Source organism: Emydura macquarii, unplaced genomic scaffold (genome assembly GCF_026122565.2).
Source record: "Emydura macquarii macquarii isolate MOO-44397 ecotype Brisbane River unplaced genomic scaffold, CSIRO-AGI_Emac_v2 contig_1483, whole genome shotgun sequence".
NCBI classification, from domain to species: domain Eukaryota; kingdom Metazoa; phylum Chordata; order Testudines; family Chelidae; genus Emydura; species Emydura macquarii.
This window is the reverse complement of record NW_027131620.1, coordinates 142289-157591: the sequence shown is the minus strand read 5'-3', so window position 1 is coordinate 157591 and position 15303 is coordinate 142289. Positions and strand designations below refer to the sequence as shown.

The following is a 15303-nucleotide window of genomic DNA, read 5'->3' as shown; positions in this document are numbered from 1 at the left end:
GGGTCTACAAAGGGCAGGTACACATACATGTGGGGCAGGCAGGAGTCATCACAGACACCAGGTGAGGTGGGTACACGTGGTGAGATTGGGGTGTGCAGAAGTCCACACCAAATCCCAGATGAGAAGAGAAACAGCAGAATTACAAGGCTGTTGTGGTAAGAGACAGACAAGCAACGTTTGATTATCAAGTCCATCCCTTGGGGGGTGGGGGCTGGCACTAGCCAGGACAAAATAATAAAATTAAAAAACTATATTGACTTCACTAGCTTTATGAGTGTATATGAAAGAGAGAGCGAGAACGTGCATGCAAGCACCATCAGGGCTGTCAGAGATGCACTGGTACATCCATCACATACCCAGTCTAGATTTTACAGGGCCTTTGGATGTGATCCCCCAAGGAAAGGACAGATCTGATATTAATCAGGCACACAGCATTTGATCTTAGCTCAAAGATACACACAGAACATCTTCCACTTTCCACAGGGAGACCAGCCTGAGCACTTGTTCTCTGAGAAGGAACTGATCATAAGTGCAGAGACATCACGCCACTGCAATGAATGGGAAACACAAAACCTCAACAGGAGTCACACTCCCAGCTAGATGGGAACAGACCATTAGGACAACATGACAGGAGAGCAGCTGGAATACCTATCCCAATTCCATGCACTATGGATAAAAGTTGCTATGTACATTCTCTCCAGCACAAAAACAATGATGAAGACAACACAGCCAGGGCTACGGGAGGGAGTCATCTCCTTCTCCAGGATTCACTGTGGATCAGATCTCCACCTCCCTCCTTGGGATAACAAACAAAATAGGCTGTCCCTGCAGGACAGGACACCAAGCAAGATCTCCCCACCTAGTCACAGTCCTGTTTTAGACCTTCCTGTGGAATCACCTGAAGGAATTAAAACTCACCTGAGAATTCAATTAGATAAACATTTAGAAAGGCCCAGTGGAGACCACAGCATTGGTTCAGTTCAGAGAGAGACTGAGAATGCTGGAGAAAAGCACCCCCATGTCTAGCTCTCACTGCTTAAGATGCTGCCTCAGCACACTACTTTCCTGTTGCCATGGGTTGCTGCTGCCTGTGTGTTAATGTTCTCCCATCTATGGCAGGGTTTTGTTTTAACCCTTCCCTGTCTCTCACAGGAGAAGGTAAACACCCAGCTCCTCTTCTGCATGCAGCTTGGGCCTTTGCTGTTCAAGACATCATGTTAACATTGTGCAAATATGTCCCAGAGGGAGCTCTAACATGGTGCCACTTCCAAACTCAGGGCAGGCTGCAGGTTGAGCCCTGCTCCTCTCCAAGTCACTCTGCAGCACAGTCCTTATGTCTGTGCTGGGTGGGTCAGAGAATTTTGGGACCATGAACATTGCCAGAAGCTGGGATGCATCTTTTTCCAGGCGTGGGACATACCACGGCATGTCGCAAACGCTGACATATCACTTGCCTTTTGATAGCAACGGAGTAACAATGCTTCTGGCCCAGGCATACCTGAGAAATGACAGTACCCCTTGGCTGGCTAGGAAGGAAGCCACATAATCAGTTCTGAGGCTGTTGAGGGCAGTATCCATAGCAACTCTGCCTAGCTGAATAGTCTCCAGCCTCTCCCGAGCAGCCAGGCTGCTACTGGCACCTTTATGGTCCCATCCCTCCTGCTGCCTTTTAATGCAAAAACCTCTCCTGAAGCAGAAACTTGGAAAGAAACATTTTTATTGTTAGCTGGATAACCCAGTCCAGATCCTGGTATTTCCCTATGGGCACCCTGAATAAGGGATGACCAAACAGCTAACAGTAATACAGAATAATGAAGACAGAGACCCTCAAGATCCCTAGGACAGAAGGGCTGCCCCTTCTTCCCTAATAAAGAAGTCTCAGTCCCTCACACTGTGACCAATAGGAAGGGCTGGGAATACTGAACATTAGTGGTGCATACTCTGTACGTGGTTTACAGTGTGTTAATCCCAATTACAGTGTTTTAGCAATACAGACACACTGAGAAAAGTGCTCTCCTCACAAGTCTCATTTCCTGACAGTGAAACAGATGCTAAAACTCAGGACCAAATTCCTAATGGCAGGAGGGTGCTGAAGAGCCCAGAGCCACAGACTCAAAGCTACAGAAAATGAATCTGTCTCTAAAGCATGAAAGCTGAAAATCAGATCCACATTGCAGCCAACCTAGGGCCTCTGTCAGACACCGGTCACTCCCTGTTATTTCAGAGGAAGGCGGAAATCTCCCACACAAGTCACTGTTTGCAAATGATGGGAGTGTCCGTCCTGACCACTGTGACAAGGGGCTGATGCCTTGAAGCTTGGATTCCCTTAAAGTCCAATAAACTGCGCTGATAATAGGGGTGAGGACTGAAATACAGACCCAAGAAAATCTGCTGTGGCAGGGAAACTCCACACCTCCAACTGGAGGAATCCATTCCCTTTTCCTCTGGATTACAGAGTTCTCCTAATCTCCCGATTCTAACAGAGAGGGGGAGGAACCCACCAAGACAAGCTGAAACTCAGCCTCACTTCTTCTGTCTCCTGAGTAACAGCTTCGAGAAGCCTCACCTGTCAGAGATCCACAATGCAGCAGCAACAGCCACAGAATCAGACAGAGGAGCAACCTACCAGCTAAGTCTTTATCTACAGTTATTGGGATTAGGGTACAAGGAGCAGCATCACCTACAGGTCCACAGAGACAATGCATGGTTTCCATAACAACTCCAAGCATGTAGGACTTAACACACAGGTCCTCATCCACAAAAGTTAGTGACAAGCAGGGATGAAAACTTCCCACAATTGACATGGGATAGATCCCTGCTCTCCAATCAATACTAAACAGGTCCCAAAAGTCTGAGAAATCCTAGTCATAGGAAGTGATAGGCCCATTGGGATCCTCCACCCAGGTATCCTAAAGATAGGGATCCCCAATGTATGGTTAGGGTCACTAAGGGTAGGGCTCCCCTGACTAGAGTCAGGGTTACTAAGGGCAGGGATTCCTGGGCTAGGGTTAGGCCTAATGCAGACCCCAACCTGGGCTCCCTGAACAAATAACTACTGCTTCCATGAGCAACTAACTAGACCAATCCCACCCACCATTATACCCCACTTTGACAAATTCAGGCCAATATTAAATGCACAGTAAGACCCAATCAAGAGAGGTAGAGTAGGTTCAAGAAAGGTTTCCTCAACTGTCTAAATCTGTAGCATGTAAGTACTGTAACTTAATAGCTGCAGTTAATTTAACTGGAATGTATTCTGACCATGAAACACATGTTCATATGAATACAAGAGAAAGACAAACAGAAGACAAACTGGAAAAGATGTGGAATTTGTAGGGAACTGACTTTCCTGCTACCTCCCAACTACTCCTGGTTTCACTACAGCTAGAACAGAGATTTGTGTTTGAATTATATTCCTCCTTCCGCTTCTGCTGCTTCTTGCAGGGAAATCGCCATCCTGTGTTTGGGACCTCATTACCAGTTGCCACTGAAAGACTGTATCTCAGGATTCACAGACTGTGAGGGAAGAAACACATGCTGGGATAGAGAGAGAAATAGGATGTATAATGTGCAAGACCTATAGAGCAAAATGCTGGGTAAGGTTGTGAGGTGCCCAGGTGGGATCTCCGGCTCCTTTTCTCATCCTGCAAAGAACATGTGTCATTCTGGAAGTGGAAGTACAGATTAAGATGAAGCGATTCAACACTAAGGGGAAATTCTCAGAGTTATAAATAGATCTCCTGCTCTACAACTAAGCAGCAGGACAGAGGTCAGTGCAGATCTCCCAGAGACAGCTGAGCCATATCTGCAGTTAGGGCTGAGGCTGCCTTCAGCAAATCCGCACTTAAAAATATATCAGCAGAACTTAAACTATTTCTGTTTTTGTAAGAGACGTGTGCGCAAAACTAAAATATAGCCCAGGAACACAACTCCCTGCTCTGTCCAGTGGACTCCACTTATTCGGAACCCTTGACCAGTCCTGCTGCTGAGCAGAGGGTGCAGGAGCCACCCAAGGGACACAGACAAACATCAAAGGTGCAATGACCAGACATGGAGCATGAGAAGAATCCCAGTGGTTTATGAAGCAGTCAGTGGAAGGTTAGTATAACAATACACTATACAGAGAGATCACTCAAGGAACCCACAAAACTCAACAACTCAGCAGAAACGGCTTTCTAACGCAGGAGAAGCAAGGCTCAATATACTGGCAATACTTTGGGTCAAAACAACGAGAATCCTGTAGCACCTTAAAGATTAACAAATTTCTGCAGGCATAAGCTTTCGTGGGCTGCAACCCACTTCGTCAGATGCATGAAGTGGAAACCACAGATAGGAGGTATATATATATATTATATATACACACACACATATACATCCAAGGGTGAGAAACATAACAATGGGGAAGGCAAGGTGCCAATGTATGTTTCAACAAGAACAGTCCCCCACAGGTGAGAGAAGCTATGTTTTAAACTGGAATTCAGTTTTGCAGAGTTTGGGGAAGTTCAGCTATACCCAGTAAGATCTCAGCTTTGGAACTCCTGGGAAGCAGCACAGTTTGATATGCTATGTGTGATTATTATTATCAGTCAGTTACTGGTCTCTTACAATGTACTCCTCAACTGCAGCATGTAAATAGTTCTCACGTGGATGGATGATTTACAGTTTCTTGTGGAGAGATAAGAGCCTAATCAAAACTAATCAAAGATGAATTTACTACAGGCAAGTAACCTCGTTGGAGAACTGTCTTCAAATAAAGCAGAGATGGAAGGGGAGACTGCAGGACAAAGGGAATCAGCAGAGAAGCTCACAATACTCTGTTCAAAAGCTCCTGCTCTGGGAAGTAGCAAATCTAGAAGATTGGGACACTCCAAATGGAATTAATTCCCCTATTCACAAGTTGTTTCCTTTGCTTTATGGAGGGAGAGCTGAGTGTGCTGCACACAGAATAAAAATGAGGAGGGAGAAAAGAGCAACACAAGAAAGAAACTGCATGGTGAACCTCCCAAACAAACAATAAAGAGCTCCAGCTTCTGAAAATCCTTGGATGTGGCAGAGCGTACTAGGCAATTCTCAGCAAGTGATCTCAACAAGATGGCACTATCAACAGACCCCTTGGTTGTGAGAGTTTGTGAGGATATGACTAGTAGGGAAACTCATGGCTATATGATGAACATGCAGAGTGGATTGTTCTTTTGCCCAAGCAGAGTAGGAGCAGGGGGAAACAAGGTAGCTGGAGAAAGCTTATGCTGGACTACAGTCCTACCTTAGGGCTTTCTTTCAGTCTTCCCCATCTTCTCCCTCACCTCAACCCAGAAAAAAAGCAAAGGGAAATATACTTCTTCTCTAGAGAACTCATCTCATACCTCCTAGACTTAGCTTCCTCTGGGTCCCTCTACCTCCTAGCATCCTTACAACTTTCTCAGAGATGCTGTGTATTATGATCATAAATCTAGACTAGGCATCTCTCTCAGATGATATTCGACTCCAATAAATCTCTGATGTGGTTGTTTTAATTTGCCTCTTGCAAGATGATTGGGTAGAAAGTACTTCACAGGAAAGATGCAGATACCTAGTCACAGATGAAAAGGGAGCAGAGTTAGAAAAAAAAGAGAACAATATAAACCAGACAGATGGGGAATAAGAGAAAGGATGTAATGTGAGTCAGCAGAACCTGGAGTTTGGTGCAAAATGAAACTTAAAAACCTGCCCCACAAAAACTCTGAGCAAGTGCTGTACAGACTACAGCTTCAGGGAAGCAGAATAATCAAACAGGTCATTCTTTAAATCTACTTCATCGATAGTCATATTTAAAAGAACTTTGGATTGTTAGCTGGAAGCATACTCCACAAGCAAGAGGTAGAGCTCTCATCATACATCTCAAAAGCAGTCTAAACACTCTGCTGATTGAGAAAGCAGGCTACTGCTCAGAACATAGAACAAATTAATAGTGACCAACTAGACTGAAGCTGCTCCCTATGGAGCTAAACTGTCAAAAGAAGAATTTTAAGTGTATTTGAAAATTAACAGGCAGCCAGACTGATGACTGTACAGCTGAGATAATGTGTGTGACCTGTGCCATGTGTCTGCAGGGGAGACAGGCTGCAGACCCAGAAAAAAACATCTAATCTAATCAAGATAGACCAAGAGTATTTAACAACAGTAGTTCATTTGCCTGAGCAGCAGCCAAGCCTGTCAGTATTCCTCAAATGGCAAAACACAATATTAACAGTGGACTGCAGATGTAGGCCCATTGATCAGTCTGGTGCTAACCCTACAACCAGACTTTTAGTACTTTAAAATAGAGTCACAAGGGCATTATCAAATGAGATCACCAGTAAGACTCCCAGAAAAGGCTTGGACACTATTAGCAAAACATTGGGTTTATTATGGATGACTTTAATGAAATTGTGCGCCAACCACCGCTTAGTGCTACACAAACTACAAGACAAAGACAGATGTGTATCTTGATAATCTGACTATAATGTGGTATATAATTGGGAATTGTCTGCATATTATTGGAAAGGCAACTTGCATATTTCCATATAAGGGGACTAAAGCAACAGGCTACATTTCAACATCAAGGATTCAGCTCAAGCCAGGGACAGGCCTGAAGGACCAAGAATTGACTTTAGTCTGGAGAGGAGAATGCCAGAGGTCACTGTGTACACTGCTGCTGAGAGATCCTACTGACAGTTGTCATCAATGGCTCATGATAAACTTCTAGAAGTGCAAGTTCTGTATTATGTGGTTTTCAAAAGCTCTGTTGGAGCTTTCCACATAAATCATGCAGGCCCAGGTGGACATGAAGGAGCTCTGAACTCTCTTTGAATCATTTTCTCAATAGGAAACATCTTAGAAATTGGCAAAGAATTGACAGAATGGCTGCCCTTAACCCAAAGGAAGAAACACCACCAAATAACTGAACCACACACTGAGGCAATTTGCCAAAGTAAGGATGACACAGAGCGTTTGCGCACATACACACACAAAGTGTAAATCAGGTCGGACAAACTCAGGCTCACTGTGAGAGAAGAATCCCAGACACAAGACTGCAGACTGTGATCACATCAGATCTTACAAGATAAGTAGGGTTCAGCTTGTTTGGTACTTCGATGGAAGACCTCCAAGAAACATTTAGATGTTGGGGGAGGAGGGAGGAATCTTCGCTCAGGTCGACCAAACTCTGACAAGTCAGGGACAGGAAAGTTCTTTGGTTACTTTTTGTAAGAGTCAGAGCACCAGCACCGGTGTCCCGTCCCGTCCCGATCCTCACTTAGGTAACGACTTCCTAGCCCGCTCCCAACGCCGCCTGAAGTCTTGGTCAGTGCTGCTGTTAAACTGCTGCCAGGCCAGGCCAGGCCAGGCCAGGCCGCCACACAGGTGGCTGCATTTCTGGTCTGTGATCCCCGGGGATTGACAGTGCTACGGAAACAAACACGACTCACGCCAGGGAGGCGGGCAGCGCAGACCCAGCATGGGCACGGTGCGGCCCAGGGGTGATTCTCCGGCACTGCACGGCACCGGCACCGCACGGAGGCAGCTCGGCAGGCAAGGCCCGGGCGGGCCGGGAGCGAACACGGCCACAAGCAATGCCCACACCCGTGCGGGGCCCCCAGCCCGCAGCGGGGCCCCCAGCCCGCCTACTGCCGCCGCCTGAGGCAGCCAGCTCCCCCGGGACCGGCGGGCTCCCCGGGCTCAGGCACTTGGCTATAGACAATACTGACCTGGCAACAACGCCGCCTCCCGGGCACGGCACGGCACGGCACGGCACGCCCCGCCCCGGGCACCGGCTCGCCCGGCCCCGCACTCGCTCGCCCGACCCGGCGGCGCCCAGTCCCGGCTCCGCTCCGCTCCGACCCGCCCCGCCCCCAGTCACGCAGACCCGCCCCCGGAGGAGGTGCCCAGCCCCATGGCAGCCTCCGCCGTCGCGCGGCCTCCTGTACCGCCCATTAGACACGAGGCCTGCCTGTCACTCAGATGACAGGGGAGGCTTGCGATCAAGCGGCGCGTTGCTATGGAGAAAACGAGTCCCGCCCCTGCCGCTTGTCCGCAGAGCCCGCCTGGCCCTGTCCTGGCCGAGCGGCGGGGCAGAGGGCGGTGCTGGGCGGAGTAGGGCAATGGTGAGGACGGGGGGCACGGGGATTGGGAGCGGATGAGAGAACGGGGCACAGCAGGTCAGTGAGAGAGGATAAGGGAGCAGGCTGGATGCAAGGTGGGAGGCTGAGAAAGGCAAATGAGGGAGTAGGCTGAACGAGAAAGACAAGCAGAGAACATAGGGTGCATTGCAGCCATTAAGACTGGAAAGCATGGATGGCAATTTGACATCTTGTGGGACAGGCAGAGCCTTCTGCACCAGTTAATGGTACTGGGTCATTTTTGTCTCCATAGCTACTGGAGTAGTCAGAAAAGCCAAGTCCAGAAACGCCCTGAGGTTGTGATCTAACATAGTGATCTGGGGCTGGTACCTTCTGTGAAGTATGATGTCATGAAGAGATGAATCATAGAAGATTAGAGTTGGAAGGAACCTCAGGAGGTCATCTAGTCCAATCCCCTGCTCAAAGCAGGACTAACCTCAGCTATATCATCCCAGCCAGGGCTTTGTCAAGCCTCAGTTTAAAACCTCTAAAGATGGAGATTCCACCACCTTCCTAGGTAACCCATTCCAGTGCTTCACCACCCTCCTACTGAAAAACTTTTTCCTAATGTCCAACCTAGACCTCCCCAACTGCAACTTGAGACCGTTGCTCCTTGTTCTGTCATCTGCCACCACCAAGAACAGCCTAGCCCCATCCTCCCTGGAACCCCCTTTCAGGTAGTTAAAGGTTGCTATCAAATCCCCCCTCATTCTTCTCTTTTGCAGACTAAAAAAGCCCAGTTTCCTCAGCCTCTCCTCATAAGTGTTGTGCTTCAGCCCCCTAATCATTTTTGTTGCCCTCCGATGTACTCTCTCCAACTTGTCTACATCCTTTTCTTCAACGTACTTCCCTTTCTTCACCAGTCACCTACATCATCTCTCAGTTTGGCTTCAGCCAGCTATTTTAAAGTGACTGAGCTCTCCCAAGCCCCAGGATAGTTGGGAAATGGTAATGTTTGCATGAAATATAAAGGAGAACTAGAGTGGGTGTTATCTTCATATTACTATAATTTGAGTTCCCATTGTCTCCTGGACTCAACTTGCTGTTCCTGGTGTTCAGAGGAGTGGGGATCTCTATGAACCACTGCAGACCTGGCCAGTCCTTGCAGTAAGAAGTGCTGCTTTGTAAAGTTTGGTGCAGGCATTCGGATTGGAAAACCAATTAATATTCCAGAATAATTCCAGAGGGAGTGATTTAATAGGTCCTAAAACAGAGAAGTAGCATCTTTTGACCTCTTTCACTGCCACAGTAGACATGTCAGAATTTCTTTTTGACTGATTTACTACGAACATCATGCACTTTTTAAATATATTTAAAAGCAGAGGAACTAACATTTTCTTGCAGGAAGGTCAGTGCCAACTTCTTTCAAACAACTGCTGGTTAGGCTCTTGCTCAAGAAATTGTTTCTTAGCTCTGGCCTTACTTGCAGGTTATCACACAGTTTTAAACCTTCTCTTTGGTAAGGTTTCCAGGTTTGTGGCACATCTTTGGCGCCACTGGGTATCTTTGATTTCCTTGATCCTTTAGCATCTGCTGTGATGCCTACAAGAAAGGCATCTGCTATATCATCTGCTATAGATGCCTACTAGGGCATCTGCCTTTCTATCTCACCAGTCAGGAATGAGCCCATCATCCATCCACACATACAGAGAGGCCAGGTCAAACTCACAAGGAAGCAGCAGGGCAAGAGCACACCAGATGGGGGAAGCAGTAGGGAAGGCAAGGGGACTGGATTGTGCATATGGAGTGGGGAGGCAAATGCAGTATATTTAACCTAAGACTCTCTGGCCGCTCCCAAGCCACCCCTCACCTGGCTGCAGGCCACATCCCTCAGTGGCCTTTGCCTTGGGGAGGACCTGGTGCAGGAAGTGCCAGGGCAGTTCTGGTACCACCACCACCGCCCAGTAATAAATGATGGTGACAGGTAAAGCTCTGCGTGGATACAAAAATCAATTTACATCCTACCTGCCATCTGCAGTCTCTCTCTTTTATGGCATCCGCACCCGCAGCTCTGCCCCCCCCATCAGTTGTTTGGAGGCCAGCCCCTCTAGGCAGCTGCAGAACAGCTGATTGGCTGGGCCTCATGGAACAGCGGATCAGTGGCTGGCAGGGGGAGGCCCGCTGAACAGCTGACCGGAGGCCCACACGGGGAGGGGGGCACTGAACAGCTGAGTGAGGGTCTGGGGGAGGGTGTGTCGAACTAGATGGCGTTTGCCTCAGAGGCCACCACTGAACAGCTGATCGGTGGACTGGGAGGGTCCAAACAGCTGATGCGGGGCCAGCCCCTGAGGCCCTCACCGAACCAATGAACGGCAGCCAGCCCCCACCCCAGGATCTCAAAGGCAGGGGAGCAGCCTGGAAGGCTAAGCGCTGCAGACAGCTGCTGCCCTGATTTTTAGATGTGCATCTGATCCACCACTGCAAAAAATGGTCCGCAGCTATCCCACAGATCTGTGCGGCGGTGCGGGGTTCCAGCGACAGGCCCTTTCATCCCGGCCCTCCTCTGGCTTGGACGGGCTGGGGCCCCGGATGGGGGTCGGGGGCGGGGCAGAGCCAGGCCGGAGCGGGGCATTGGGCAGCAGGGCGCGGTCCAGGGAAAGGCACCGCCCCGGCCCGTTCGCGTTTGGGAACGCCCAGCCCAGCCGGACCAGCCTGCAGGCGCTTCCGGTCTGCAGCCAAATGGCAGAAACGGAGCGGAAGTGCAGCGGGGTACAGTCATCCGAAGGGACACTTCCGGGTCAGAAGGTAGTTCCGTTTCCGGTCTGAGCAGGCGGTCGGCCAGGCTGCGGCGGGACGCGGGAGAGAGGCGGGTGCTGGTGCTGGTGCTATCGAAGAAACCGCAACCATGGTGAGGGCCGAGGTGTAACGCGGTGGGGGGGGAGAGGTCGGGGGGCGGTGGGGGGGAGAGGTCGGGCCCCGAGTGTAACGCGGTGGGGGGGGAGGTCGGGCCCCGAGTGTAACGCGGGGGGAGAGGGAGAAGCCGGGCCCCGGGTGTAACGCGGTGGGGGGAGAGGGAGCGGCCCGGCCAGGCCAGGCCCTGGGTGTAACGCGGTGGGGAGGAGGGGGAGCCCGGCCCGGCCCTGGGTGTAACGCGGTGGGGGGAGAGGGAGAGGTCGGGCCCCGAGTGTAACGCGGTGGGGGGGAGAGGGAGAAGCCGGGCCCCGGGTGTAACGCGGTGGGGGGGAGAGGGAGCGGCCCGGCCCGGCCCGGCCCTGGGTGTAACGCGGTGGGGGGGAGAGGGAGCGGCCCGGCCCGGCCCTGGGTGTAACGCGGTGGCTGCTCTTGCAGACGGTGGGAAAGAGCAGCAAGATGCTGCAGCACATCGACTATCGCATGCGGTGCATCCTGCAAGATGGGCGCGTCTTCATTGGCACTTTCAAGGCCTTCGACAAGCACATGAATCTGATCCTGTGTGACTGCGATGAGTTCCGCAAGATCAAGTAAGCGGGGGTTGTCAGGGTGGGTGGAGGGGAGGAGAGAGAATGCATCACGTGGGGGACTGTCATGTGCCTTCTTATCAAAGGATTTTGGAAGAGTAACAAAGCTGAATGAGATGGAGTGGGATTGCGTTCCAGGGAAAGACTGCAGGGGCGAAGCACCACTGTCAGGTAGAGGTTGAATGGTAGTGGAGGTTACACCATTCGTATATTTACAATGTGAAGGGGTCCTGTTAGGGTAGGTAATGGGGATATAACTCATTTTCTCCCCACTGCTCCCAGGAAAATACCTAGCAGAGGTGGAAGAACATCCTGACTTGGAGCTATCTCCACCGCACACTTACAATACTTTAAACTAGATGGAATGCTTATGTAATTGATGATGATGTCATGAGTCTCTCTTTTTTTCTAGGGACTTTCCCCACATATAGGGATAGGAGTCTATTTTAGTTGTCATGGCATGCTACTTATAATGGCTTGGGCCATTAGCAAAGTTTTAATATAAGACATACCAGCCTAAAAGTATGAGCCTCTAGCCGTTGTTGTAGATTCATGTCCTTATAGATCAGCTATTGATGGAGCAACCACCCTGCTAATGTGGGTTACAACTAGAGGAGCGTATACTAGGGAACAATCTTGTCCTGGCCATAGAAAGTTGGACTGACTGGACCTTCTAATACAACTCATCTCTGCTGTCTGCATCACCTGCCTGTTTCATGACCTGATGCTTCCGTTGTGGACTCTGCAAGCTGGCTGACTTGGTGGTGTTTGAGATGAGGGTCTTACTGAACCTCTGGTTTTGATTCTTTCCGTGTTCCTCTGTGCCCACTTTGTTTCTGCAGCTCTAGTGGAAGAGCCAGGATGTATGGACTTCATTGAGAAGTGTTATTAGTTTGTAAAACTTGGGTGAGATTGCTGTGGTGTTAGAATTCTAATTATCTGAATATGGATTTTGGGAGATGTGCATTCATATTCTCTTCCCCACTTCTGAATGAAGCAGGTAAAACAAGCCAGAGAAACAGTTTTATGGAGCTTGTACCCTCCTGCAGTGACAGCTTTGCTGTGTTTTTAGGATGAGGGAAACATTGGCTGTTTTGAGATAGTTGGATGAGGTATCTGTCACAGACTTTAATAGCGGTGGTCAGAATGACCCTTTTCTCTAATAACTTGCTTCTCTTTCTCAGACCCAAGAATTCAAAGCAGCCGGAACGAGAGGAAAAACGGGTTCTGGGTCTGGTGTTGCTGCGAGGAGAGAACCTGGTGTCCATGACAGTTGAGGGGCCACCTCCAAAAGATGTAAGGAGGAGGATGGGTGCTGAACCAAAGGGGTCAGACAAATCCAATATCCATTACAAGGGGGTTTAAATGGCTAGTCATTAGTTCCACTCTTTCCTGGGACTAGCCTGTGTTTGGATCCAGGAAATTTCACTGTGCAAAATCTCACTTGTTCTGCAGGAGCTGCACTCATTAGAGACCAAAGTGCTTGGGGGACAGCCCTGCGTCTGAAGCATCTTGCTGTACTGAAATCATTAATTACTTGTATTTTCCTCTGTGTTTCAGACTGGCATTGCCCGGGTGCCTCTAGCTGGAGCTGCAGGAGGACCTGGAGTTGGGAGGGCAGCTGGAAGAGGAGTGCCAGCTGGTGCCCCCATGCCACAGGCACCAGCAGGATTAGCTGGTCCTGTCAGAGGAGTGGGAGGACCATCCCAACAGGTGAAATGCTGTGGTTCAGTAGAAGAAAGGACTTGACTCTTGATTACTGTATTTTGAAGAGGTTTCCATCTCTTGGCTCTGGTGTGGTTCAAGTGATTGTGCTAGGCAAAAGTAGTCCAAAAATAGACCTCTTAATTAAGGTCCTGGGCGTAGCAGGTTGCATAGCAGACTCCTGCGTGTCAGTGGATTGTGCACTGATTGGGAAGGGTTTGAAGAAAGTGAAGCTTCCTGCGTAAAACCCACTTACTATAATTGTACATTGAATGCTCCCCACAGTAGTATATTAGGGATGTGCAGCCCTGCCTTATAACATGGGCTCATACACAGGAAATGGGGTAAAAGTGCTAAGGCATGAGAAATGAAGTTAAACCTTTCTTTATTTCGCATGCCTTAGGACTTTTAAACATGTGTCAGGGATGGTCTAGATAATAGTTAGTCCTGCCTTGAGTGCAGTGGACTGGACTGGACTAGAAGACCTCTTGAGGTCCCTGCCCAGTCCTACAATTCTCTGACTCTCACTGTCCCATTTGTTATAAAAGCAACACTTTGTGCAGTATTGGTGAATTTTCTTTCTGTTCACAGGTGATGACCCCTCAGGGCCGTGGAACAGTTGCTGCCGCTGCAGCTGCAGCCACAGCTAGTATAGCAGGAGCTCCTACCCAATATACACCAGGCCGTGGGGGTCCTCCCCCACCCATGGGCAGAGGAGCACCTCCTCCAGGTAAGGAACAGCTTTGCTTGTGGTCTGGGACAAGAGAAGGACCATAGGGTATGGCTGGATTGATGATGAATCTTGACTTTATCTGAACCTAATGAAGAGTTGGTATTATTAAGCAGGATTACTCTGAGGTCCAGCCAGTAGTTTTAGCAATGAGTTGTGGCTACATTCAGCATCAGTGGAACTATAGCAAACAGTCAGCAAAGAGCCGCTGGAGATTTTTGTTTGTTCTTATCTGGGTTGGTAGTGTGAGCCTCAAGGCTTTCAAGCTCTCTGCTTGTTACAAGGCCAGTCTGTAGCAAGTGTCGGTACCAGTTCTGAGACTTGTCCTCTTCCTTTCTTTGCAGGAATGATGGGACCACCTCCTGGCATGAGACCACCTATGGGGCCACCAATGGGAATGCCACCTGGCCGAGGTGCACCCATGGGAATGCCTCCCCCAGGAATGAGACCGCCTCCCCCAGGGATGAGAGGTGAGTGTGTTCTGTGGATTTTCCTTCTTGGCATGTGAGAAGGGTGGTATTTAGTTTCTTCCCTGAAGCAGAAGTGTGGGTCTGGGTAAATGTGTGCACTTCAGTAAAGAGTGGTAGAGCAGAACCGTGCTCCCTAGTGAGGACAGCTGAGAAACTGCCATGGAAATCCCTTCAGTGTCCTGAGAAGGGACTCTAGGCCTTTTGAAGCAGTGAGCTGCACTGTTGCTGAATAGCATTTCCTGCATGTGGCCTTGCTTCAGATGCTTCGTTGTTCTTCATAGCCTTTTAAACTGATGGCCTTTGTTCTTTCCCTTCCAGGTCCCCCTCCCCCTGGCATGCGCCCACCACGACCCTAAGATGTTCTGTGCTGTTACTGTGTATTGTGTGGGAGCTGGTATTAGGTGAATGGGCTCTGTTTTGCAAAGCCCCCTGAACTGCCCAGGATTCATTATGTATATTTTTTTCTATTTACTGGCTGTAAAATTTGCCCTTTTTAATAAAGTTAGAAAACTCTCCACTAGTAATTAGTTTTATTCCTTCTGCTTGTGTAGGAGCTGGCTTTTAAACGCCTGAGGCCCCAAGGCTCAGTCTAGATAATGCTTGGTCCTGCCTTGAGTGCAGGGGACTGGACCAGAAGACCTCTCAAGGTCCGGGGGGGCTTTTTTGATCTATTCTTACCACATTTCGCTAGATGGCTGTAGCTCTGCAGAACTGCTTTCTTGGCTTGTCAGAACTACTCATTTATTGAGATGTGCTTTTGGGAGAAATAGGCAAAGTGCATAAGGCAATGTGGGATCCCTGGAGGCAGTCTGATGGAGGGTGGGGGG

At 49.3% G+C, this 15303-nt stretch overlaps 2 protein-coding genes across 7 annotated transcripts in view; one reads left to right on the top strand and one right to left on the bottom strand.

Annotated features, from left to right (window-relative positions):
* The window catches only part of ELMO2 (engulfment and cell motility 2), a 54665-nt gene extending 44355 nt beyond the window's left edge, over window positions 1-10310 (bottom strand). For 4 of the 6 annotated variants that reach the window (XR_010920945.1, XM_067553898.1, XM_067553901.1 and 1 more), the window contains exon 1: window positions 7725-7834. The gene's annotated coding sequence lies outside the window, so the exon portion shown is untranslated. Of the gene's footprint in view, window positions 1-7724; window positions 7835-10100 lie in introns of those variants that run through there. The other 2 variants (XM_067553899.1, XM_067553900.1) reach the window with 1 other exon arrangement.
* Window positions 10311-10824: 514 nt separating this feature from the next.
* On the top strand, window positions 10825-14989 carry SNRPB (small nuclear ribonucleoprotein polypeptides B and B1). The gene is made up of 7 exons (XM_067553905.1): window positions 10825-10983; window positions 11424-11575; window positions 12757-12868; window positions 13133-13285; window positions 13868-14006; window positions 14351-14476; window positions 14795-14989. Exons 1-7 carry the CDS (start codon window positions 10981-10983, stop codon window positions 14830-14832), a joined length of 723 nt encoding a protein of 240 aa, XP_067410006.1. The 5' UTR covers window positions 10825-10980; the 3' UTR covers window positions 14833-14989.
* The last annotated feature ends 314 nt before the right edge of the window (window positions 14990-15303 follow it).